The sequence below is a fragment of the Eptesicus fuscus genome, chromosome 14 (genome assembly GCF_027574615.1).
Source record: "Eptesicus fuscus isolate TK198812 chromosome 14, DD_ASM_mEF_20220401, whole genome shotgun sequence".
NCBI lineage: Eukaryota > Metazoa > Chordata > Mammalia > Chiroptera > Vespertilionidae > Eptesicus > Eptesicus fuscus.
In genome coordinates, this window is record NC_072486.1 from 54820792 (window position 1) to 54846690 (window position 25899).

The 25899-nt window shown below is 46.9% G+C and overlaps 1 protein-coding gene across 1 annotated transcript in view; it reads left to right on the forward strand.

Annotated features, from left to right (window-relative positions):
• KIAA1549 (KIAA1549 ortholog) overlaps positions 1-25899 on the forward strand; it is a 132206-nt gene that overhangs the window by 99531 nt on the left and 6776 nt on the right. The window contains exons 14-18 of the mRNA XM_054726150.1: positions 1170-1393; positions 2905-3058; positions 8928-9242; positions 15668-15714; positions 19971-20128. Of these exons, the coding sequence (XP_054582125.1) occupies positions 1170-1393; positions 2905-3058; positions 8928-9242; positions 15668-15714; positions 19971-20128 (898 nt within the window). The remainder of the gene's footprint in view (positions 1-1169; positions 1394-2904; positions 3059-8927; positions 9243-15667; positions 15715-19970; positions 20129-25899) is intronic.

Genomic DNA, 25899 nt, shown 5'->3' on the forward strand with positions numbered 1-25899 from the left:
CTCCTGTGAGGACCTCATGTATTTCAAGGAACAGTTAGATCCTGATAGAGTAAGAGGGGCTTTTTTTAAAGAAAATTCTCACCTGAGGATATGCTTATTGATTTTAGAGAGAGAGAATGGGGGAGGGAGAGATAAAGAGGGAGGGAGGGAGGGCGGAAGGAAGGGAGAGGAAGAAACAGACATCGATTGGTTGCCTCTTGCACACACCCTGACCAGGGATCGAACCCACAACCTTTCTGGTGTGTGGGGATGATGCTCCAACCAACTGAGCCACCTGGCCGGGGCTAAGAGAGGCTTTCTTAGTTCTCCTGCTGGTAAGTTTCCGAGAACCTCGTGCAGCTGACGGTCCTTCTCAAACTGTCTCAAAGCAGTCTGTGGCTTTTGGTCTACTGCAGCACAGCCAGGAAGGTCCCATGTTGTCTTGGCCTGCGTCCTGCTCTCTGCTCCCAGATTCCCGCGAGCCCGTCTGATCTGTACGATGAGGTCGCCTCATTGCCGCCAAGCATTCCTCTGCATTCCTGCTTCTGGCCCTCCGTGGTGGTGCCTGCATCTCACACCTGCTTCCCATACCCTTCCCCTCTTCAGATCCTGCACGCTCCTCAGAACCTAGCTCAGGCCCACAGAGCCCGCGATGACATGTTCCATGCATGTGGAGCCTCTCTTCGGGGCGGAGGGGTCTCATGTCAGAGGGCTTGTTTTGGTGACACGAGATAATTACCAGTAAATGGGGATTCTGTTGTATAATGCACATAATGTCTTTGAGTCTGTCTTAATTTAAAAGCCTCTAAGGTGGTGATTATTGGGTATGGAAAACATTTATTCTTTCTCTCAGGGCGTACTGTATCTAGTTGTCAGTGCCCTGGGTATTGTCAAAGTGCCATGGCCGATCTCCCAGATTTGAGTTACCTTTGCCAGCTTTGGGGGCTGATACCGCGTCGCCCCCCTCACACACTGGGCGAGTTTGGGGTTACAGCCTGCGGGCCATGGCAGGTCCCCTATGCCCAGTGAGGGTGTGGTTGCTCGTCTTACACCTTCGGGGCCTCCTGGGAGTAAAGAAGGGGGGTAAAGAAGGTGGCAGAAAGGCCTTCCCAAAATGCTTTCTGGGTCTGGGCCCCAGAGACCTTCGAGCACATTGCCTTTGTCTGGTTCCCCCCGTCTCGCCCCCTCAGATTCAGACAGCACTGCGGCACAAGTCCGAGATCGAGCACCATCGGAACAAGATCCGGCTCCGTGCCAAGCGCCGCGGCCACTACGAGTTCCCGGTGGTGGACGACCTGTCGTCGGGGGACACGCGGGAGCGGCACCGGGTGTACCGCAGGGCGCAGATGCAGATCGACAAGATCCTGGACCCCACGGCCAGCGTGCCCTCGGTGTTCATAGAGCCCAGGAAGAGGTGGGGTCCCCGGGCACGCCGGGCTGCCTCTGCTGTCAGGGCTGCGGTCGGAGGGCCTGTCCATTTTTAAGGGAAAAGTATCTGAAAACGGGTCGAAGAGGTTTATACACAGAAAGGCCGTGCAGGCTGCTGGGGTGGCTTTGATCCTGCGTGGGTGGCCCATGTGCAGAAAGGCTGCTTTCATTCTGCCGGGACCTCCCTGGCCTCGGGACGCTTCCCTGGTTAATGTCTCCTCGAAGTCAGTATTCTGAATGGTGGTCACCCCTCCCTGCCCAGACCCACCTCCCCAGCTTCCTGGGCCTCCACCTCCCCTCCGCCTGCTCCCCTCCAGCATCCTCACCTCCTAGGTGGTCACCCGGGTCAGTACAGGTGAATGTCTCATTTCTCGTCCCACGGCCGCCCTCCGAGCTTTGGGGCTTACTTTCCCCTTTGCCTCTCACACTCCTGCCCCCTACACAGATGCAATGTCTTTTTTTAAAAAAATTTTTTAAAAAAAATATATTTATTGATTTTTTACAGAGAGGAAGGGAGAAGGATAGAGAGTTAGAAACATCGATGAGAGAGAAACATCGATCAGCTGCCTCCTGCACACCCCCTACTGGGGATGTGCCCGCAACCAAGGTACATGCCCTTGACCAGAATCGAACCTGGGACCCTTGAGTTCGCAGGCCGACGCTCTATCCACTGAGCCAAACCAGCTAGGGCTAAAAAAGATTTTTTAAAATTGATTTTTAGAGAGAGAAGAAGGGAGAGGGAGAGAAAGAGAGAAATATTGATGTGAGAGGGAAACATCAGTCAGCTGCCTCCTCCACACCCCCTACCGCGATCGAGCTCCCAACCCCGGGCTTGTGCCCTGACTGGGAATCAAGCCGGCAACCTTTCGGTGCTGCTCAACCAACTGAGCCACACTGGCCAGAGCGACACAGACGCGTTTTCTTAAGCACTGCTCTCAGTTACGCCTTTCTCTGCTAAAAACCTGCGATGGTTCCCTGTGCTACCTGTGTGCCCGTGACAGGCGGGGCCACCTGTCCACGCACAGCAGCATCGACACAGACCTGCCACTCCGTTAGCTGGTGGCCTCGTTGCCCCCAAACCTTCACCTGCATTTCCACTTCTGGCCCTCGGTGTGGCCGTGCCTGCACCCCGCACCCTCTTCCCACATCACTCCCCGTCTGCAGACCCTGTTTGCTCTTCAAGACGCAGCTCAGGCCCCATGTAGCCAGCGATGGCTCAGTAGCTCACATTGACCGCCCCTTTTCTGTGTAACTAACATCCTGAGTATGTTCTGCCTCGGATTGCTCTCTGTGCTCCTTGTGTTGCTGTGGTCTGCCCAGGTAGACAGTGAGCTCCCTTGGAGCCGAGACTGTCTCTTGCACAGTGTTTATATCCTGTGGGTGTTTGCTGCAGTGACCAGCAGTCATAGGTGCTCAGAAAATGGTTTGCGTTTAGTTGCTGAGCCAGTGGCAGGAAGGTTTCCTCCCTCTGAAGGTAACCTCCCGTTTCCCCGGCAGCTCGCGGATAAAACGTTCCCCTAAGGCCCGCCGGAAGCACCAGGTCAACGGCTGCCCCGGAGACGCCGAGAAGGACAGGCTCATCACCACAGACAGCGACGGCACTTACAAGAGGCCCCCCGGCGTCCACAACTCCGCCTACATTGGCTGCCCAGTGCGTAATGCTGACCCTTCCTTCTGGGATCGGTGTTGGGTGGCTCTTCGGGCGGAGGATGAACAGTGGGGCTGCGCTCTGTGCGGGTTGATGCCCAGTGGCTGACGCTCCGGGGCCAGCTGGGTTGGAGGCATGTGGGGAAGGGAGGGGGGACTGCTCGTTGGAGGGCAGACTTCAGTCCTGTCAGCCAGGGGGCTGCTGGCTGAGCCCTTTCTGTCTGCGAGCCCCTTCCTCTTGGGCTTCAGCGTGGGCCCTCCTCGGGTTAAGTGGAACACAGAGAAGAATACCCAGAAGGCTGCTTTTTATCCCCTGGGCCAGAGTGCTCTTTGAAAGGATATTTAGGGTTTTGTCCCTCCCTTCTGTTTCTAGAGTGCTAAGAAGATATATTTGCTCATTATATATATATACATAATATATACATATACATACACATGTATATACATATACACAATTTTAATATATATAAAATTTTAATATATATCATTTATCTTCTTCTATCTTCTATCTATCTATATATATAAAGCCTAATATGCAAAGTGTCCCCTCAGGAGTTCGACCGACCAGGAGTTCGATCGCTTGCTATGATGTGCGCTGACCACCAGGGGGTGGCGTGGAATGAAGGAAGGCCCCAGCTGGCAGCCACTAGCGACCCTACCCGTGCACGAATTTCATGCACCAGGCCTCTAGTGTGTGTGTGTGTGTTGTGTGTGTGTGTGATTTTAATGGGAGAAAGAGCTTACTGGAAGCTAAGAAATACGGGTTTAAACATTTCTTTCAAGCAGAAAGGGCACAGACAGAGTTGCTTGAAGTGTAAAAGGCAGACATTGATAGCATTAAGACACACACACAGACCCCACTGAGTAGGAAGAGAGGGCCAGCCTCCCTGAGGAGCCGTGAGAAATATAGAACAAAGGCACCCAAGACAGGGAGCCTAGGTGTGGACGCCTGCAGCCTCACGCCAGGGTATAGCCCTGTCTTGTTGCACCAGCCCCTCCCCTCCCTGCGCCCCCCATAGGCTGACGTACACAGCCACACTTGTGAGGAGGGAAATTAGTAGTAAACACATCCTCGGAGAAGGAGGTACATGGTCCCTTTACATAGGGCTTATGCCGCCAGCCATTTATCTGAGTTTTATATTTTGTCTCCTAAATTACACTAAAAACTAACACTGCCAGACACTAATATCTATATATATAAAAGCCTAAGCGGCCTTTATGACTGGTCAACTGAACGACCAGTCGACCGGTCGCTGTGATGCGCACTGACCACCAGGGAGCAGATACTCCATGCAGGAGCTGCCCCCTGGTGGTCAGTGCACTCCCACAGCCAACCTCCTGCAGTCCCTCCCCCTCACCACCCCCCGGCTGGCTGGCCCCGATCAGTCCCAATCTTCCCTGATCGCTGGCCAGGCCTAGGAACCCCACCTGTGCATGAACTCGTGCACCGGGCCTCTAGTAATTATATAAATGTGCCAGACACCATGCTGACACTGGGCCACCTGTAATGGCATCGTGGCCATCTGAGAGGGCCAGGCTTTCCTTGGGAGTTTATGTATTTCTAGTGCCCTCAAGACTGACCGTGCCCCTCATCCCTGCTGCTGAGGGCTGGAGTGGTTCCAGGGAGTTGGCCCGTCCACAAATTAGAATGCTTTGCTCTCAGTAGACGGAATGGAGTCCGTCCTCTCTGCGTGCTGTGCTGTGAATGAATTCCCTCGGCCGGGGAACCGTCGCTCGCCGTTCTTACAGTAGATGGCGTTCTTGTGCTGCTGCTTTTGGACAGGCGGTTGTCCGGGCATCTCTGCTGTTGGGTTTGATCTTGGGGAGGGCTGTCCCCTTGGCTCCCCGGAGAGTCATGCGGTGACACTAACAAACAGGAGGAACGTGCTTCTCCCCCTCCACTTCCCTAACCAGTGGCTGGCCCTCTCAGGGGAACTTGCCGGGGAGCGTTCAGGCCTAAGGGGAGTGCCCTCACCCATGCCGCTGAGTTTGGTGTGGGGAGTGACCGGCTTCCCTTGCTCTCTCCATCTTGACTTTATCATCCATGACCCTAGGTCAGGCCTCTTTCTTGGCAGCCCTTTTTCTCCTTGATGTTTTGGGGGTGTGTGTGTGTGTGTGTGTGTGTGTGTGTGTGTGTGTTTTACTTTTAGCAGAAAGTGCCCTTCCCTAGAGAGCCACTTCAGTCAGCTGCTCTTCTCCAATGGCTGTTTTTCAAATTCCCTACAATGAAAATCTTCCTCAGATGGACTCTCTCCCTAAAAATTCTGAAACACATATTTTCAAAGATAACACCTTTCTTGGAACTTGCCTTCTCTTGGCCAGTATACTAGACATACGTGTTTTTTAATTATCTTGATTTTTACACTTTTCCCTCAAAATATCTCCTAAAGTGAAAAATATATTCCTGGATTCCTTATAACTAAGGTTATGTTTATAATCAGGACTAGGCAAACTATGGCTCTCAGGCCAAATCCAGCCAGCTGCCTGTTTTTGTGAATAAAGTTTTATTGGGACACAGCCATGCCCATTCATTTGCATGTTATCTGTGGCTCTTGCTAGTAGGGCAGAAACAAGGGCCTAAAATACTTAGTGTCTGGCCCTTTCAGAAAAAGTTTGTCAACCCCTGATATAATTGTCATTCAGACTAGACACTTGTGAGAGAGAAAGGAACACCATTAATTATTATACTGGGACAACAGGCATAAACTGAGATTGTTCTGGGCCAACCAGGGTGTATGATCCCTCTCAGCATACCCACAGAGGATTGCAAATAGGCACCAGAATACATGGTCTGTGGTGATTAACAGTAAAAAGGTCCATATATTTTTCTGAAGAATGATGGATGAACATGTAGCTATGCCGAGGAAACACACAGTATGACAGAATGATCAGGCTGCGATTCAGGAGGATGGAATTCAAATTCCAACTCGGGGATCTTGGAGAAGTATACTTTTGTAGATGACGGTTTTGCATTTTTTATCGAGTACCATCTATCTGTGAAACACACTGCTCGCCGTTGAGATCTAGAAAATGAAGATGCCCTGTCTTGGCCTGCAAGTTCTGCTGGTCTAGCCGTGAAATGAGGGAGGCAACAGGAAGAAATCCAGGAGGCTCTGACCTCCTGGCTGTGTGGCTCTGGGCCTCAGCAGGATTCGTAGGGCCAGTGGGGATCCGAGGGATCCCTCCCACCCTCAGAACATCTCTCTCTTGCAATAGGTGTTAAAGCTGCTCTGAAATTACTAACGGTGAGCTTGGCAGTGGCTATATAGCTCTGGACTCCCCTCGAGTGCGTATAAGGTTTCTCCCAGTGCAATCTCAGTTGGGGCTTGTGGCTGTGTAGGTGGCCACAGCGCTTGCTTCCTTGTAATACAGCTACCGTGACAGCGACTGGAACCACCACTGGGAACTTCACCTGTGTCTTTAGAGAGACCCTCTTACTTACCAGTAGGATGTGTTTCCAGACACGCGTTTCCATTTCTCCACCAGGGACTGTTAGCTTGGTGGCACGCTACTGACCACAGATTTTCCTATCTGCGCCTCAGGAAAAACCAGTAGCCCCAGCCGGTTTGGCTCAGTGGATGGAGTGTCGGCCTGGGGACTGAAGGGTCCCAGGTTCGATTCCTGTCAAGGGCAGGTACCTAGGTTGCAGGCTTGATCCCCGGCCCTGGTCCGGTCACGTGTGGGAGGCAACCAATCAATGTGTGCTCTATCTCTCCCCCTTCCCTTCCACTCTCTCTAAAAAACCAATGGAAAAATATCCTCAGGTGAGGATTAACAACAACAAAAGAGAAAGAAAAACCAACAATGGGGGATGGGCTTGCCTGTGGACCTTTCGCTCACCTCAAAAGAAAAGGAACACAGTTTATTCAATGCTGCGTCATAAACCAGAGACCCCCTTTGGGGCCCAGAATCCTTACGTGGAATTCCTTGATGACACATGTCTGTTAGTGGGACCTTTACTGGGTCATTGCAGTATTAGAGAAACAGACCTTCAGGGCCAGGGGAAGAACAGCCCTGCCCCATCATAGGAGGGCACTCGGAGCCTCAGATTCTGCCAAGAGAATCCAGAAATCTGAGGTTTAATGTAAAATTTTCAGATTTATGAAATAGTGGTTAAGTATGTTTTTAAAATCTCCCTGTGGCTCACCCTTTGTTTGACTACACCACTGCAGGTCTGGGGGCTGTGTGTGGGTTTGCCAGTTTGTGGAGTGGTTTTCTCCCTGGAGTTAAGCAGCGGCTTCCCTGAAGCCTGACGCGGGCGTGAGTACTACCTGATCATCCGCTGGATAGGCCGTCATCATTAGGAAGCGCTTTCCGGACAGTTGGCTAAGAGTAAGGATGTGTCTATGGAGTAAGTGTCTTTTTGTGAGTGACTTGCCGATCCAAACAGATACACACATCTCTCTCGGCCCTTCAGTAGGGTGACCCAGCCAGCTGAGCGGAACCGTGGGCCAGCAGGGCGAGCAAAGCCTTCTGGGTAGAAGGCGTCCACCCATCCTCATGGAGGGCATGGTCGCCAGCCCGTCTGCAGACCCTCTTCTTTCTTCAGTGTCCCTTGGAGTGACCGTGCTGTATGGGCGTCCGGAGCCACTGGGACCTGAAGGGCCTCTTCATTGGTTCCCTGCTTTGTCTCTTACAAGTTACCTACCAGTAAGGGTTTATGACAACAACATTTTGCTCATAAGGCGGTATCAGAAAGTAAGATTAAAAAAAGAAACCCAATTGTGACTTATACCCCTGCCTCTTAGGAAGAGAGTACGGAAGAGAATTTAAAACTTTCTTTCTTTCTTTTTTTTCTTTTTTTTGTTAATCCTCATCTGAGGATATTTTTCCCATTGAGTTTTAGAGAGAAAGGGAAGGAGGGAGGAAGGGAAAGAGAGAGAAAGAGAGAGAGGGAGACAGGGAGACACATCGATTGGTTGCCTCCTACACGTACCCCAACCAGGGCTGGGGATCGAACCTGCAGCCCAGATGCATGTCCTTGACTGGGAATTGAGACTCTTCAGTGCTTATGCTGACGCTCTAACCACTGAGCACACCAGCCAGGCTAATTTAAACCTTTCTTGATGACTTATGTTATCCAGAGATACCTCCATTTAAAAAAAAATTATTGATTTCAGAGAGGAAGGGAGAGAGAGAGAGAGAGAGACATCAATGATGAGAGAGAATCACTGATCAGCTGCTTCCTGAATGCCCCTCACTGGGGATTGAGCCCACAACCTGGGCATGTGCCCTTAACTGGAATCAAACCTGGGACCCTTCAGTCTGCAAGCCGACGCTCTATCCACTGAGCCAAACTGGCCATGGCGATACCTCCATTTTAAAGACAGTTTCTGAATAAATAATTACTATTTACTGTTGAAACCATTGTCATAATAGGTATGAAAATTATTTATACACACACAGTTATATTATGGTGATGACTTCTAACTCTTTTGGGGGTGTGTAGGGCTGTTTTTTCTATTGTTAATAGTCAGTAGATGGCTTTAGTTTTTGGTTTCTACATCTTTGGAAAGTTGACTAGCTATTTCAGTAAGTTGATTGAGACATCGATTTTGGTTACTTAGAGGCTTTCAATAAAAGTGTATACTTCCAGGTACTGAAATGCATTTCAGACATTTGCAGGAGTTTTGCCGGACAAATGATGCTTGAATATTTTTATTTTCTTTCTTAATTCCTGATGCAAACTTTCTGCACCCATGAGAGCTAACACACTTTCCTCAGCTGTCACCTTAAAAACTCCTATGGGTAACCGTTTCCTCATGTCAGTGAAGACGGTTCAATTCCATTTTGGCTCTCGATAGAGTTTTGTTTTCGGGCCACCACTGAGGCTCTTGTCTGATTCTTTCTCCTTTGCTGTGTCCCCGCTGTAGTCCGACCCCGACCTCCCTGCAGACGTGCAGACGCCGTCTTCTGCTGAGCTGGGCCGGTACCCAGGCCTGCCCTTCCCGGCCCCGCAGTACATCCCGCCCCAGCCGTCCATTGAGGAGGCGCGCCAGACCATGCACTCCCTCCTGGACGACGCTTTCGCCCTCGTGGCCCCCAGCAGCCAGCCCGCCAACGCTGCTGCGGGCCCTGGGGTCCCAGCTGGCCTGCCCGTGAACAGCACCCCTTCCCGGGAAGAGAGACGAGCCGCCCAGTGGGGCTCCTTCTACAGCCCAGCTCAGATGGCCAACAACCCATGCAGCGTAAGTATGGACCTTCTAGAATTCTCCAGTTGGGAGCTCGGTAGATTCTTCCTCTCAAATTCCTTCCACTGCATTAGACGCCAGTTGGAGCCACCGTCATCTCTCACCAGGATCATTGCAAGAACTTCCTAATTGGCTCCTGGCCTCTGGTCTTGAGTGGAGGATGCTGGGGTGGTGGCTGACAAGGACAATACTATTTATTGGTGTTGATCAGGCCAATGAGCCGAGAGGCTAACATGGGATGGATCCTCTGGGCGTCAGGAGGTCTTGGAATGAAGAGGAAGATTTACCAGGAGCCTCTTAACTTAGTCTTGAGTTCTCACTTTCTTTTTCTTATTAATTTTTTTCAATTACAGTTTACATTCAATATTATTTTGTAACTAGTGACCTGGTGCACGAAATTCGTGCACATTAAAAGGGAATTAATTAGGGGAAACATTTTAATATTGCTATTTGCCCTTTCTCTATAATAGAAGTGTCAGAGATGAAAGAAAATTAGTAAAATGTATATGAAAATCTTCCTCCTGTCAGAGTCTGGGGCGCGCCACAGGAACCAGAGTCAAGTCCCCGCCCATCCACATGCGCCTTGAAATTGCTTGAGACCCAGACCTGGCCAGCCCGACCCCCATTGGGCTAGATCCAGACCCAGCTGGCCCCACCCCTGTCAAGCCCTGCCAGGTGGGGGGCGCAGCCTCAGGTCCCCTGTCAAGCCCCGCCAGGTTGGGGGCGCAGCCTCAGGTCCCCTGCCCTGGCCCAGCGCCATGCAGCCTCAGGTCCCTGCTGATTGCTCGTTAAGGCTCATTACGGGAACTCAGCCTCCACTGTGGGTGCAGCCATCTTGTGTTACAGGATTCCCGCCTCTGCTGTGGGCGCAGCCATCTTGTTACGGTGTGATGGTCAATTTGCATATTCCCTCTGTATTAGATAGGATGGTTTCAGGTGTACAGCATAGTGGTTAGACAATCAAATACTTTACAAAGTCTTCCCACTTATGTTTTCAGTACCCAAGTGGCACCATCCATAGTTAGCATAATATTATTAACTCTGTTCCCTATGCTGTACGTTACTTCCCCATGCCTGTTTTGTAACTGCCAGTCTGTACTTCTCAATCCCTTCACCGTTTTCCCAGCCCCCTCCTCTCTGGCAACTGTCAGTCTGTTCTCTATCTGTGAGTCTGTTTTCTTTGTTTATATTCTTTGGATTCCACATGTAAGTGAAATCATATGGTATTTGTCTTTCTCTGACTGACTTACTTCACTTAGCACAATACTCTCCATGTCCTTCCATGCTGTTGTAAATGGTAAGATTTCATTCTTTTTTATGGTGAAGTGATATTCCATTGTATATATGTACCACAGCTATTTTTTTTTAATCCATTCGTCTATTGATGGACACTTGAGTTGCTTCCATAGCTTGGCTATTGTAAATAACGCTGCAAGGAAGATAGGGGTGCATATGTTCTTTGGAATTAATGTTTTGAGTTCTCACTTTCTGATGTGAACTAGTTTCCTGCTGGTTTCTACATGTCACCTCTCCCTGCTCCCAGTGTTCCCTGAATTGCTCTGTGAAGAAATCTGTGGCCATTTCCATTTTCCCCCTTTCTCATAGGGGATGTATGTGCCCCATCTGCTAGGAAGGCTAAATAGCTCTTGGCACTTAATAAGTTTTTATCCCTCCGCCCCCCCCCTCCGAATAGCCAATGTTCAATTTATCTTCAGATTCTGCTCTTTCATTCAGTTCAGGAAAACTGTATTTCTGAAATAATGTTCTTACTCTATTCCACTTATTGGCATCAAGGATAACATTTATCTTTGCTGACTCATCTTTGTCTTCTCTAGCTACCACTTTATTTCTAATCGCTTTAGCCAACCTGTCCATTTTTTCTCTGTCTTTCTGCCTTTATTATGGTTATCACGGGTCTTTTCTCTGGAATGTTAATTTGATTTTAAGCCATGCTATTCTTTTCCCTTCTAGTTGATTTCTTAGAGTCACAATGACATTATTTTGGTCCTCAAATTATTTCCAGTCTATGGTATCTCATTTCAGGTCATGTTGTTGTTTTATCACCTCATTGTTGAACATAAAAAAAAAAAATTGCTGCCCAGCCGAGTGGATCGCTTGATTGGAGCATCATCCCGCACATCAAAGAGGTTGCGGGTTTGATCCCCAGTTGGGGTGCACATGGGAGGCAACCGATTGATGTTTCTCTCTCACATCAATGTTTCTCTCTCCCTCCCTTCCGCTTTCTAAAATCAAACATATTCTTGGGTAAGGATTTAAAAAAAAAAAAAAAAAAGGATTTTTTTTTTTTAATAATTTTATTGATTTTTCAAAGAGGAAGGGAGAGGAATAGAGAGCCAGAAACATCGATGAGAGAGAGACATCACCAGCTGCCTCCTGCACATCCCCCACCAGGAGATGTGCCCGCAACCAATGTATATGCCCTTGACCGGAATCGAACCTGGGACCTTCCAGTCCGCAGACCGACGCTGAGCCAAACCGGTTTCGGAAAAGATCTGCCATTTTTATAGTTCAAATTAGTTGTGGAGCCCTAACCGGTTTGCCAGTGGATAGAGCGTCAGCCTGCGGACTCAAGGGTCCCAGGTTTGATTCCGGTCAAGGGCATGTACCTTGGTTGCAGGCACCTACCCAGTGGGGAGTGTGCAGGAGGCAGCTGATCGATGTTTCTCTCTTATCGATGTTTCTAACTCTCTATTCCTCTCCTTTCCTCTCTGTAAAAAAAATCAATAAAATATGTTTTAAAAATAATTAGTTGTGGAAAATCTGTTACTTGTATTTTCTTCCAGTCTGGATTCTTTGACTTTTCTGTGTGTTCATTTTTTTAAACTTGTGTTTGTTCTTTTGTTTATTGGCTCCAGAGTTGCGTGCTGTTTTCTTTTTGTCTTCTTTGCAGTTAAGACAGGCAGGTCTTTTCTAAGTAAATCGCTTCAGTTTGCTAGAATGTGGGTAAATACACCTTTGTGTTCTTCGTATCTTATGGAACAACGATCAGATAAAGCCTTAATCTACCATCTCAAAGAATTCAGACTCATCGCAATATTTCTTGTTGTTCAGTTCTATCCAATGCTCAGTTTACTAAGTAATTCTCTCTTTTAAATATATTTTTATTGACTTCAGAGAGGAAGGGAGAGGGAGGGAGAGATAGAAACATCAATGATGAGAGAGAATCATTGATTGGCTGCCTCCTGCATGTCACGTCCCATACTGGGGATGCAGCCCACAACCCAGGCATATGCCCTTGGCCAGAATCGAACCTGGGACTCTTCAGTCTGCAGGCTGTTACTATATCCACTGAGCCAAACTGGCTAGGGCTCATCGCAGTATTGTATAAATGCTGTTGTTGAATGGTTTTCTCATCGAGGATGTTATCCTTTTGTATTCAGATGAGAATGATAGCAGTTGAAGGTAGTGGAAAATGAGAATCATTGGTTGTATCTGTGCACATCTAATATAATTTAAACATGTTTATAAATTGGTCATAAAAGTATTGTTTGTTGCCACGGGGAACCTGATCACCCTTTATTTGCTTCTTCTGACTACCCTAAAAACTGCAGGAATGTGGGTTTCAAGGTGACTTCAGTTACCACATGAGCCTTTCTTTACCATCTGATGACATTGTTGCCAGCATAAAGGTGTTAGTTATACATTGGTGAGTCAGACTACTTGATAGGTGGTACTACTGCTTTTCTTAGTAGAATTAACCTCCCTGGACTAGTCATTTAAGTAGCAGGTGTGGATCCCGGAGCTACAACATTTACAAGCAGACTCATCCCAGACTCCATCAACCATTTGACTTACCTCTCTGTCTCTGTAGGACTGTTATTCAAAAGAAGGGATGCCCCCCGACCACTGTGGCTCAGTTGAGCATTGTCCCATGCACCAAGAGATCGCTGGTTTGATTCCTGGTCAGGGCACATGCCCAGGTCGCAGGCTCCATCTCCAGTAGGGCGTGTGCAGGAGGCAGCTAATTGATGTTTTTCTCTCTCTCTCTCATTGATGTTTTTTTTCTCTCTCTCTCCTTCTCCCTTCGTTTCCTCTAAAATCAATAAAAAACATATTTTGTAAAAACAACAATAAAAGAAGGGATGCCTTAAAATGGGATTTGTGATGACATAGCTGGTCATTTGCTTACAATTCTATTTGACTCCCAAACTTCTATCCAGGAGTGACCCATTTAAAGTAAATGCCTGACTTTCTGTCTGCAGCGTTATTTTTTTTAAAGCTTTTCACTGGGACAAGCAGTCTCTAGAAAAATAACCTTTTCTGACTATGATAGAATTGAAATGCCTAGCACGACTGTTTTTCTTTTAGTTTATCTCTTACTAGACCTCTTGAAATCCTGATAGGTAGACTGCTAAATCTTGATCTTTTTTGTTTTATTTTGTATGTGAATATGTTTTTTAAAAATATATATTTTTATTGATTTCAGAGAGGAAGGGAGAGGGAGAAAGAGATAGAAACATCAGTGATGAAAGAGAATCATTGATCGGCTGCTTCCTGCACTCCCCTTACTGGGGATTGAGACCACAACCCAGGCATGTGCCCTTGACTGGAATTGAACCTGGGATCATTTAGTCCACAGGCCGACGCTCTATCCACTGAGCCAAACCAGCGAGGGCTATGTGAATATGTTTAAAAAATTCAACTGTACTGAAAGCATAAGGTCCACTTCCCAGTCTCAGATTTCCCTTTAATTGTTTAGAAAAAGAATTGAAGCTCCTTTGCCCTGTATTCCTCCCTTCTTCCACACTCTTTTTTGGCCTATTTTATCTCAGCTGGGGAACTCCACAACATTCTAATCTCTCTCATTCAGCCAAGGAGATGGAAGCGGAAAAGGTGAGGAGGTGAAGTAGTTTGGGCAGTTTCATGTCTAATAATGCCTTTGGAATCTAAAAAGGGTAGAGCTCATTCGGTCCTTCGTGGCATAAGGGAATAGGCCTGGAGAGGTTGGGCAGCTTGGCCAGTCTGTCTGACTCCAGAGCATCTACAAGACAATAGGAGTGGAATTTCGGGGGAAAGTTTGGTTTGGGAACCATGGGCAGGGCAGTACTGTAGTTAAAAGGGTGGACTTTGGAGTCAGAAAGACAAAATTAACCCTTTGCACTCGCTTGCTTTTTTCTCGATTCCTTTATTCTAATGCTAACCATGTCGTGTCACACTCGACATCTGAGTGCAAAAGGTTAAGACAAATTTAAATGTCTTAACTTCTTTGTCAGTTGGTGTCATCTGTAGAACAGAGGCAGTGAGCACTTTTTTAGTGATTACTACAAAATACTAATTCAGTAAATGGCAGCTTTAACAATAAGGTCTAATATTAGAGAAGGTCCAGAAACAAGGCTGACTTAGTAACCAAACTTGGAGCTCCTGATTCTGGACAGCTAATTGGTTCAAACTGACTGGACTTGGATAGACTCTGTCCAGAGGTACTGTTCTGCTAAAACATCTGATTCCAAAATTTTGATTCACAGCTGTTGAAAAGAAATGCTGACACAGGAGTCTTGTGTATGTTAGGGTTGGGATATGTTGATTTCTTGAGGAATGCAACATAGTGGGTGCCATGTTGTTTTAGTCAAAGAGCGCTCAGTTAGCTCACATTAGCTCAAGGAAAAAGAGTTGACTGAAGAATATGGGGCATCTTATGGAATTTAGGAGCAAGGAGTATGGCTGGGCCTCCTGGAAACCAGAAAACTGAAAGTGCTCATTTCGTCTTGAAGAGTCTAAATTCTAGTTCTGTATAGTCTTTCTCTTTTTACAGCATGGTACAGCATTTGCAGAGTTTCGTTTGAGTGTATTTGAATTGCTACTGGGCACCCATTAGATCACGTGACTGTCATCGCTGAGGTTGATAGTCACTTGTAATAGATATGGCCAGTCTAGCCCTGGCCCATGTGGCTCAGTTGGTTGAGTGTTGTCCCATGTCGGAGAGGTCACCGGTTTGATGGATCCCCAGTAGGGGGCATGCAGGAGCCAGGAGACTGATGTTTCCCTTTCCCTTCCTCTCTAAAAAACCAATAAAAACATATTTTTTAAAAATGTGGCTCCTCTGGCCTGTCTGTCTGTGTTTGTTTTTCGGCCTGCCTTTTTAACAGAAGAGACAGGCAGGTTTGTAGAGAATAAGCCTATACAGAAGAGCAGGCACAGAAATCCTATTATTTACATTTTTACTAAAAAAAGAAAGGTCTAGAAATTAGTTGTGTATTTTTTTTCAGGTCTGGTAGCCAGCTCCCCAAACTGGAACTGCTGGCCGTACGTGATGGCATCGTGCCCCAAGAGCATGCTAACTTTTTATGAGAAAATAATTCTCCTGAAAGTTGATCCCATAAACCTAAATTTGTAAGTTTGCTGTTCTCACCTCCTAATAAGTATTAACTATTAATCTTCATCTTCTTTTGAATTTCTTCCAGAGATATGACGACTATGGAATGACTCCCCCGTCAGGCCCATTGCCAAGGTAAAGTTTTCAGGAGAAAATGTATTAGGATTTCCTTGCATAGGCTGTTTTTCTTTTCTTTTTTAAATTTAATTTTGTAAACTCATTTTTTTTTTAGCTAATATAAGCAGATACAAAATTCTGAATTGTATTCTCTTGATCTAATCAGAAGAGGAGAAAAAAGTTAGAATTTAAGTTCTGCCTCTAGTAATGAGTGACTAGATAATTTTCTGAGAACAACTGGAAAAGCTAGACAAAGTCTTTTTAAAAAAATATATTTTTATTGATTTCAGAGAGGAAGGGGGGGAGAGAGAGAGAAAGAGACAGAGAGAGAGAGAGAGGGAGGGAGAGAGAGAAACATCAATGATGAGAAAGAACCATTGATTGGCTGCCTTCTGCATACCCCCTACTGGGGATCAAGCCCGCAACCCAGGCATGTGCCCTTGACTGTAATTGAACCTGGGACCTTTCGGTCCGAAGGCACATGCTCTATCCACTGAGCCAAATCAGCTAGGGCTAGACAAAGTCTTAAAATAAAAACATAAAGCCAGAGAGCTAACAGGGCAGGGAAGCAGTACGGGCCAACATCTAGGAAATGCAGAGAGGCAGCCCTGCCTTTTGGGCCACTCTCTCCCAGGGCCACCTGCTGGTTTTGGAGGAGGCGGCTGAGAAGCTGAGCAAGGCTTTCGGCAGACTCATGAGGCTGCGAGGACAAGGAAGCGAGGCCCTTGTAAACACCCACAGGCTTGGGTTCAGACCCTTAGGGGTTAACCTTGGAGGACGGGTTAGCGGTAAGTACAGGGGTCCCTACAAGAACTAAAACTCAGCTCCGAAGGATCCCACTCCCTGGTTGGACTGAGGTGACCAGACATTGTTCACCCCTCCAGCTCCCTGGCAGAAACAAATATTAGTTCTCCTTTACAGGAAGATAATATGTTAGACCACCCATTACCATTATAGTTTTGCATGAGATCAAACACACAGACCCACAAAACCAAGCATATGAGAAGAAAAGAAAATATGATTTAAGAAATAATAAAGAGAAACAGAAAAGGAATTAGAGGGGATCCAGATATTGGAGATATTGAACACAGATTTTAAAGTAAGTATGCTTAACATGGGGGTAAGGCCCACTTGTCTGAGAAGACATAAAACCAAGAAGAGCCGGGGAGCTCTGAGAAAGAAGGATAAGATGTTAAGACGATTCTGAATGTTATAAATTACTGTCAGGTAATTAAGACAGTGTGGTTTCGCTCTAAAGCTAGACAAATAGAGCAATGGAATAGAGCTATGGAATAGTCTAGAAAGCCTGTAAACAGACCTACACGCGAGTGGACAGTTGATTTATTACAAAGAAGGAATTGCAGAAAAATAATCTCAGAAATCATACCCACCTCGCCTTCCATGACCAGGAGTCACACAGAAGTAGGGATGCTATGTCTGCTTCCTCTTTATTTGATTTTTTTAGTGTTCTCTGTTACTCCTCATTTTCAGAGGGGCTTGTTTTATTGCTCCCCAGCCCTACTCCCCCACCCGGGCGCTGCTTTGTGGTTGCAAAACAACACAGGCAGAGGGAGCATGTGGCGCTCAGGTGATCCGGGGAAGCAGTTAACGACAGGACCGTGTGATCTGGTTCACCCGGTTCAGTTCCAGTTTAGACCTGTTGTCCAGCCTAATTATTAATAACTCTCACTCTCCGAACTGTTCTGGTTTGGATGATCAACTTCATGGTCACCCAAGGGAAAGGAACCCACAGTACTTGGATCAGGTGAACTCCCTGAGCACGCAGTTTACGAGAAAAGGGCTGCACATGGAGGAGGAGGGGGCTCACTGACCGGGTCAAGGAGAAACAATTAAGGGGAGGAGTTCGTTCATGGGTGGATGGGCCAGAGGCTGTAACGAGGTCAGGTGCGCTCCCATGTACAGCTCTCGCCTCATTGGAAGCTCTTAGATCTGCAGGGTCAGAGATCTCAGAGGTCCATCTAAAACAGCAGCCGTTGTTTCTAGAGAGTGACATGCACGGGCTGGGTTTCAGTTTCGGAGATACACTCCAGAAATAACACTGTGGGGTAAGCGCAAGTCAGTCTCAGAACTGGTTTGATCAATGACTGGTTGGCTGTTATTTGCAAAGAATTGTACTCAGACTCTCCCTTTTTTAATTCTTGAATTTCTGTAGAGGAGTGGTTCTCAACTGGGATTCTGAGACCCTTGGAGGGTTCTTGCAGCTCTTTCAGGGGCATCTTGAGGCCAAAGCTGTTTTCATGATAGCACGAAGGTGTTATTTGACATTCTCGTTGTGTTAACTTTTGCACTGAGGTGCAGAAGCCGTGGGGGTGCAAATGCTGGTGCCTTAGTGTGAGTCAAGGCAGTGGCACCAAATTGTTCATGTTGTTGTCCTATTCCTCACCACTGTACAACAGCCGTTTCTTAAAAAATGCTGGCTTCGTGTTAGTGCGTCCTGGATGGTGTAGTAAAAGTGATGCATTTTATTAAACCTAAACCCTGGAGTCTTTCATAGTCGGTGTGACAAAAGAGGAAGCACATATAAAGCACTTGGCTGGACAGGGAGTTTTGAGGGAAAAGCACGTGTGCAGGTGTTGGAGTTGAGAATGGAACTAACTGCTCCATGTTTTTACTTGAACCAACCACTGGCAGACGTCAGGACTCAGGCCTGGGTGATTGGCAGACACCGTCTCGCAAAGGAACGAGGTGGGCCAGTCACTTCAAGGAAAACACTGACAGCATCTGTTGCCAGGGACAGAATGGAGTTTTCAAGGGAAAGAATTTTAGGAACTTTTGTCTGCCACCGTGACCTTGACAGCGTCCTAGTACTTAAAAGACTCTGCTGATGAGCTTGATGGTGATAGGAATGAATGTGAATTTTTTCATATTGTAAAATGAAATGTATCCCTATCTAGAAAGTCTGCAGAACACAGTAAACTAATACTTTCCCAATGACCATTGTCATAAAATCATGGGTTCATTCCCAGTACAACATAGACCAGTGGGTTTTTTGTTTGTTTGTTTGTTTTTTAATCCTCACCTGAGGGTATTTTTTCTATTGATTTTTTTTTTTTTAGAGAGTGGAGGGGAGGGGAGGGAAAAGAGAGAGAGAGAGAGAGAGAGAGAGAGAGAGAGAGAGAGAGAGAGATCCATGTAAGAGAGACACATCGATTGGTTGCTTCCAGCACGCGCCCAGACCAGGGCCAGAGATTGAACCTGCAACTCAGGTATGTGCCCTTTACTGGGAATCGACCCATGACCCTTCGGTCCACGGGCCAGCACTCTAATCCCTGAGAAAAACTGGCCAGGGCAGACCAGTGGGTTTTCATGTAACAGAATGTGAGAACTTTACTGATATTGTTTCAGATGCCACATTGCCACTAACCCTTAAGGAAACTGTTTTTGCGTATTGATGTGGTATCAAAGAAGAACATCTGAAATATTATTGGAGCATTTTCTGTAGAGGCTATTAAAAGATCCCTCCCTTTTCCAACTACATATTTGTGGCAAAGGATTCAATACAAAGTAAATGAGAATCCAGATGCCTTCTATTAAGGAAATTTGAAAAAAATTTTTGAAAATATCGTTAAAAATGTTAACATGTAATATGTTTAATATTATTATTTTAAATGAATTTTAAATATAAGTATTTAACATTTTTCTGTTTTAACTTCAAATAGAATAAATATCTATAGATATAATACACATAAATAAAAGTGGGACCCTCACTACTTTTTAGAGTGTAAAGGAATCCTGAGGACGTAAGTTTGAGAACCACTGCTTTCAAGCACTGCTTTTCAGCCTTGATGAGCCTCATGATCATCATTGGAGCTTTAAAAGCAACCCGTGTCTGGGCCCCACGTCTAGAGATTATGTTTTAATTGGTCAGGGGTACCGCATGGGCACGGGGCCTTTAAAAGCCCCTCAGGTTATGCTAATGTGTAGCCCAGACTAGATGACTAGTTTAGTCAGATGTTAGAGCTGAGCAGGCTCTAGAGCTTGGCTGCACCTTCTCCTGATCTGTAAACAGAAGCATCTCTCCTTCCGTCATCTGACAGATACTTCTCAAGCATCTGCTTGTTCCGGGCACTGATCTGAGGGCTGGAGACCCGGCAGTGAGCACATAGGAAACGTCTCTGCCCTCTGGAGAGGAGATGGGCAGTAAGCCAGGAGACAAATAGGTCTTATTTTTCCGTAGGGATGAGGGTGTAGCTAGTCAAATACCAGAGCCCGGGTACAGTGTGGTCCTGATGCGTGGTGTGCTTTGCCTGCAGACCCGGTTTTGGCCCTGGTTTGCTGCAGTCTTCGGAGCTGGTGCCTCCCGAGCCCCAGCAGCCACAGGCATCGGCTGAAGCCCCGTTTGTTGCCCGAGGGATCTACTCTGAGGACATGCCATCGGTGGCCCGGCCCCGGCCTGTCGGGGGCACCACAGGTACATGTGGCTAGGATGCTTGTTTTTTTTGTTGTTGTTGTTTTTTTTGCTAAATTCTGGCAGAGTTCATTCTAGACTTCCCCTGGAGTCAGCGCCCCAGTGTTCAGAAGCCTCTTCCACTGGTCAGAGCTGCTTTCCCTCTGATCCTGGTGAGATGTAGGGCAGAGGAGGTGGGCAAAGAGGGGGCGCTGAGGTCCCATCACTGATGTCCACTGTGTCTTTCCTGAATCAGCATCTCAAAAGTGTCCCTTTGCATGGAATTCACTGCACACTTCTTCCAGGGAAAACAGTTCAGAATTCTCAGGGTTAAACTGAAAGATCTATTTCTTTTTCTTTTTTTAAAAAAAATATATTTTATTGATTTTTTACAGAGAGGAAGGGAGAGGGATAGAGAGGTAGAAACATCGATGAGAGAGAAACATCAATCAGCTGCCTCCTGCACACCTCCTACTATGAGAGAGAAACATCAATCAGCTGCCTCCTGCACACCTCCTACTGGGGATGTGCCCGCAACCGTTGACCAGAATCGAACCTGGGACCCTTCAGTCTGCAGGCCGACACTCTATCCACTGAGCCAAACCAGTCAGAGCGCAAGATCTATTTCTGAGCACTTGTATGGCATTAAAACAGGTATATGTTTTAAAGGGAGCACTTTTCCAGCTTTTAAGAAGCAATTAAAAGTTGCTGGACAGTGACTGGGGATAGATTTTTGTTTTATTTGGATAACCACTAATTGCTCCTTGAGTCTCACCTCCATTAAGTTATCCCTTCTATCTTTGTTAATATAATCATCTTGCCTTTTAAATTTTTCTTGTCATTTTTTTCTGCCTTTGTGCCTGAGTCCTGTTGTCTCCTCCCTGCTGCCAGACAAGTGGTCTGGAGGAAGCTGGTGGCCATGTGGAACTGTTTTCATTCCTTTCTGCCCCTCTTTCCAGCCCTCATTGAAAGAACTATTTTAGTGTCATTTGTATGTGGGTAACCAGTGCAGCCCTTTACTTGATAATTCAACAGTGAAAGGTTACTTTTTCTAGAGTGGTCTTCTAATTCATTATCAGACTTTCTAGTGTTTGCACATGGATTTTCTTCACTTTTAGTATTTAGGTTTCCTTTCATTACCTGTTGAAATTCAAATAAAAATCTATACCAGAATATCTTTAAACAGGAAATAAAAGCTCTCAGTTTATGTTTTTAAAAAACCATAGTTTAAAGTGTCCAATTTCTGGAAATTTTGAAGCCAGAGAGAAAATAAATTTGGTTAAACTTTTTGTTTAAAAAAATGCCAAAATTATAATTAGTTGATTTGAGAAACGTTATGCATAATTTGGTTTACTTATAAAATGTAATATTTAGTATATTTAATGTAAAGATACAGGATATATTTCTTAGACCACAATTAAAATTTAGAGATTAAATATCTTTTCATATATTCACTTTCATTTTTTAGAAAAAGAGCTCTGACCACCTGTACTTTAACAATCCATCACTTAGTTTTTGTCAGTTTTTGAGATGCGTGTCACAATTCAACAAAACGAGGGGCCCTCAGAATTTTTGTAAAGCAAGAAAAAATAATGTTTTCTGCATTGAGTGTCCTCAATAATTACATCTAGATAAAGTATAAACGTATCTTCATAAAATGAGTTGAGAAGAAAAGAAGAAAAAAATTTTGTCTTAAAGTCTCCTAGGAGTTTTGTGTTAATATTTGAATCCAGAACAAATTTTCATTAAGTTCAGGAAATGCTTGACACTTCAGGGATTTGTCCTAAGAGTTTATAAATCCCCAGATTTTCAAATGCTACTATACCTTACACTGGGTTTCCCTAATCGGTCCAGGAGAAGTGGACCAGCTAGGAGACCTCCTGCAGACCCTCAATAAGAGCCACTGCTGGTAGTTGGCAAGCAGCACTCAACAAGGCTGAGCGGATTCCTACACGGCACTAGCTAGTTTGCCCCACCAGTTCACCTGAGATCCAGTCTTGTACCCCAGAATTACAGATGACTGTTTTTAAATATATGTATTTTATTGATTTTTAAAGAGAGAGGAAGGGAGAGAAATATCGATGCAAGAGCAAAGCATGATTTGCTGCCTCCCACACGCCGCCACAAGGGGTCAACCCCATAACACAGGCAGGTGCCCTGACCAGAAATGGAACAGGTGACCTTTCGGTGCATGGGATGATGCCCGATCAACTGAGCCACACCAACCAGGGCCAGATGACTGGATTATGTCAAAAACATCATCTTGTGACTAGTTGATACTATGAATGCTGTTCAGTGTTCCTAGAGCATCTGCGTAGTTTACGATGCTGAGCTCTTTCTGTTCCTTGTACAACTAGTTCTGCATACTCTGTAAAACCGTCCAAGTTACCACTCATCTTACTGTGTTTTATTATGGGGGCTCATAGTCACCCTGTTTTTCCTGTTCATTTCTTCGCCCTCCTTTTTGAAGACTGAAGCTTTAATAAGCGGGGCCATTAAGTGTTAAATGATGTATTCTGCAATTTTCTAACATTCTGGAGAACATACACCTCTGTAATGTCATCAGTAAACTGGTTTAGGTCAGTTACAAATTTGCAATAATTGGTGGGTAATTATCCAAGGTCTCCTGGGAAGTTCTTGTATTTTGCATTTTCTGTCTCTCTGTCAACTAAATAAGTAACATATCTTGACATCCTACAGGGTTTCCCATACTTTTCTGGGGCTGTGCTTTGCAATTAGTCTTGTTTCTTCCATTAATTGTTGCACATATTTCAAACAAAATTCAGACATACTGGTATTTATTTTTAACCTTTTGCACTCAGATGTCGAGTGTGACTCGACACAGTTAGCATTGGTAGCAGCTCGAGAAAAAAGCAAGCGAGTGCAAAGGGTTAATCTATAAGAATATAGAAATTATATGTATGAAACATTTGAAGAGGAAGTTACTTTCTAATAACTTATAATAATAGATTAAATTGTATAAAAATTTATAATGTAAAAACTAGAGGGCCAGTGCACGAAATTCATGCATGGAGGGGGTTGGTTGTCCCTCAGCCAAGCCTGCACCCTCTCCAATCTGGGACCCCTTGAGGGATGTCTAACTGCCCGTTTAGGCCCATTCCCACTGGGATTGGGCCTAAATGGTCAGTTGGACATCCCTCTCACAATGCAGGACTGCTGGCTCCCAACCACTCGTCTGCCTCTGCCTGATTGCCCCTAACCACTTCTGCCTGCTAGCCTGATCACCCCCTAACCACTCCCCTGCCAGCCTGATCAACGCCTAACTGCTCCCCAGCTGGCCCGATTGCCCTAACTGCCCTCCTCTGCCTTCCTGGTCACCCCTAACTGTCCTCCCCTGCCAATCTGGTTGCCCCTAACTGTCCTCCCCTGCAGGCCTGGTCGCCCCCAACTGCCCTCCCCAGCTGGCCCAGTCACCACTAACTGCCCTCCCCTGCTGGCCTAGTCACCCCTAACTGCCCTCCCTTGCCAGCCTGGTCGCCCCCAACTGCCCTCCCCTGCAGGCCTGGTCCCTCCAACTGCCATCCCCTGCTGACCTGGTCTCCCCCAACTGCCCTCCTCTGCCAGCCCGGTCACCCCGAACTGCCCTCCCTGCTTGCCTAATCACCCCCAACTGCCCCCCGCCCCTGCCGGCCTTGTCCCCCACAACTGCCCTCCCCTGCCGGCCTTGTCCCCCACAACTGCCCTCCCCTGCAGGCCTTGGTTTCCCCCAACTGCCCGCCACTGCAGGCCTGGCTCCCCCCCAACTGCCCTCCCCTGCAGGCATTGGTCTCTCCCAACTGCCCTCCCTTGCTGACCTGGTCTCCCCTAACTGCCCTCCCCTGCTGGCCTGATTGCCCACAACTGTCCTCCCCTGCTGGCCATCTTGTGGCGGCCATCTTGTGTCCACATGGGGGCAGCTATCTTTGACCACATGAGGGCGGCCATCTTGTGTCTTGGAGTGATGGTCAATTTGCATATTACTCTTTTATTAGATAGGATGTTAAGATATACTAGAAGAGTTCCCTTTCTGATTACATAAAATTGTCAAACATACATATACTAGTGACCCAGTGCACGAATTTGTGCACCTTGAAAGGAACTGTGGGCTGCAAGGCTGTGGTAGGCACAGGGGCGGATCTTGGCCCATCCTCTGTGCCCCCACCATGGCCCTGGGACGCCAGTCTACTGGCAGACCTGCTCCCGCCACCACTGCTCCCACCTGCTGACTACTCCCACCTGCTGATGGCACGGAGCGATTGGGGCTGGCGCTAGCAGGGGGTGTGAGTGAGGCTGGTGCCGTCAGCAGGTGCGAGTGGTGGCTGCTGCCCCGATCACCCCTCAGGAGCAGAAGGAGGTGGAGAAGCCCTCAGGGGTGATCAGGGCTGGCAACCACCACTCGCACCCGCTGATGGTGCTGAGTGATCAGGACCGGTGTCAGCTGCAGGTGCGAGCGGGGATGGCGCTGGCAGCAGGTGTGAGCGCCAGGCAGGACTGCAGCGCGTGGGAGCAAAAACTTTTCAGTAACCACCAGAGGCTCTCCCACTGACAGCGATCGGCGCCCCGCCTTGGTCTGGCACCCCGCCTTTGTCTGGCATCCCCCGCTCACCTGCTCCACCATCCTGCCATGGCTGACGCCCGCCATGTTCCACACACGCCCCCTAGTGGTCAGTGCATGTCATAGTGGCCAGCTGTTTGGTCTATTTGCATATTAGCCTTTTATTATATAGGATAATAAAAGGCTAATATGCAAATCAACTGAATGGCAGGACGACCAGTCACTATGATGCGTACTGACCACCAGGGAGCAGACGTTCAACACGGGAGCTGTCCCCTGGTGGTCAGTGCCCTCCCACAGGGGGAGGGCCACTCAGCCAGAAGCCGGGCTCATGGCTGGTGAGTGCAGTGGTGGTGGCAGAAGCCTCTCCCACCTCAGCAGCAGTCGGACATCACCCAAGGGCTCCTGGACTGCAAGAGGGCGCAGGCTGGACTGAGGGATCCCCATGAGTGCACAATTTTCGTTCTCTGGGCCTCAGGTATATATATATGTATATGTATGTCTCAAAATTACCAAAACCAAAAGGATAATAGTACCTAGGGAAGATATACAGCAGATATGACCAAGAGGTATTTTTATTATAGAGGATGGCTCATGTAAACTGATAAATGGACAAACCTCAAAGGGTAGGAATGATAAATGGTCAAAGTACAGGAAGCAAATGCATACAAAAAATGTGAGTGTACCTTATGAAGGTAAACATATGGAAAACAGTATTACATTATTTCTGCTGTTCGTGTAAATCATTAAACTTTTGGAAAACAGCTTGGCAATGACTTAATGAATTTTTGATTTGGTAATTCTACTTCTGGGAATCTAGGTTCCCCCTCCACAAAGAAATCCAAAATACTGGGGGAAAAAACCACATGTGCAAAAGATGTGTATCAGAGTATTATTCATAATAGCAAACAATTGTGAGCTCCCTAAACACCCTGTAATAAGGGCATCAGTGAGCGAATTGTCTAGCTGTTTAAGATGAAGAACTCAGAAAGAGCCAGAAAAATAGAATTTAAGATTTCCGGGTTGCCTCCTATGTGTTGGGTTCTTGACCTACTTTACCTCTTTTAATTCTTGAAAGAACACCATGAGGTAGATTTCTTTTTATCCCAGTTGAGAGGTGAGGCATTGAGGCTTAGCAGGAGTGATAACTGGGTGCCCAAGGTCTCGGGTTGTCCGGGGCTGGGCTGGAATGCAAGCCCGAGCTTGCTGGGTGTGGTGCTCCATGCTGAATCATAGGGGA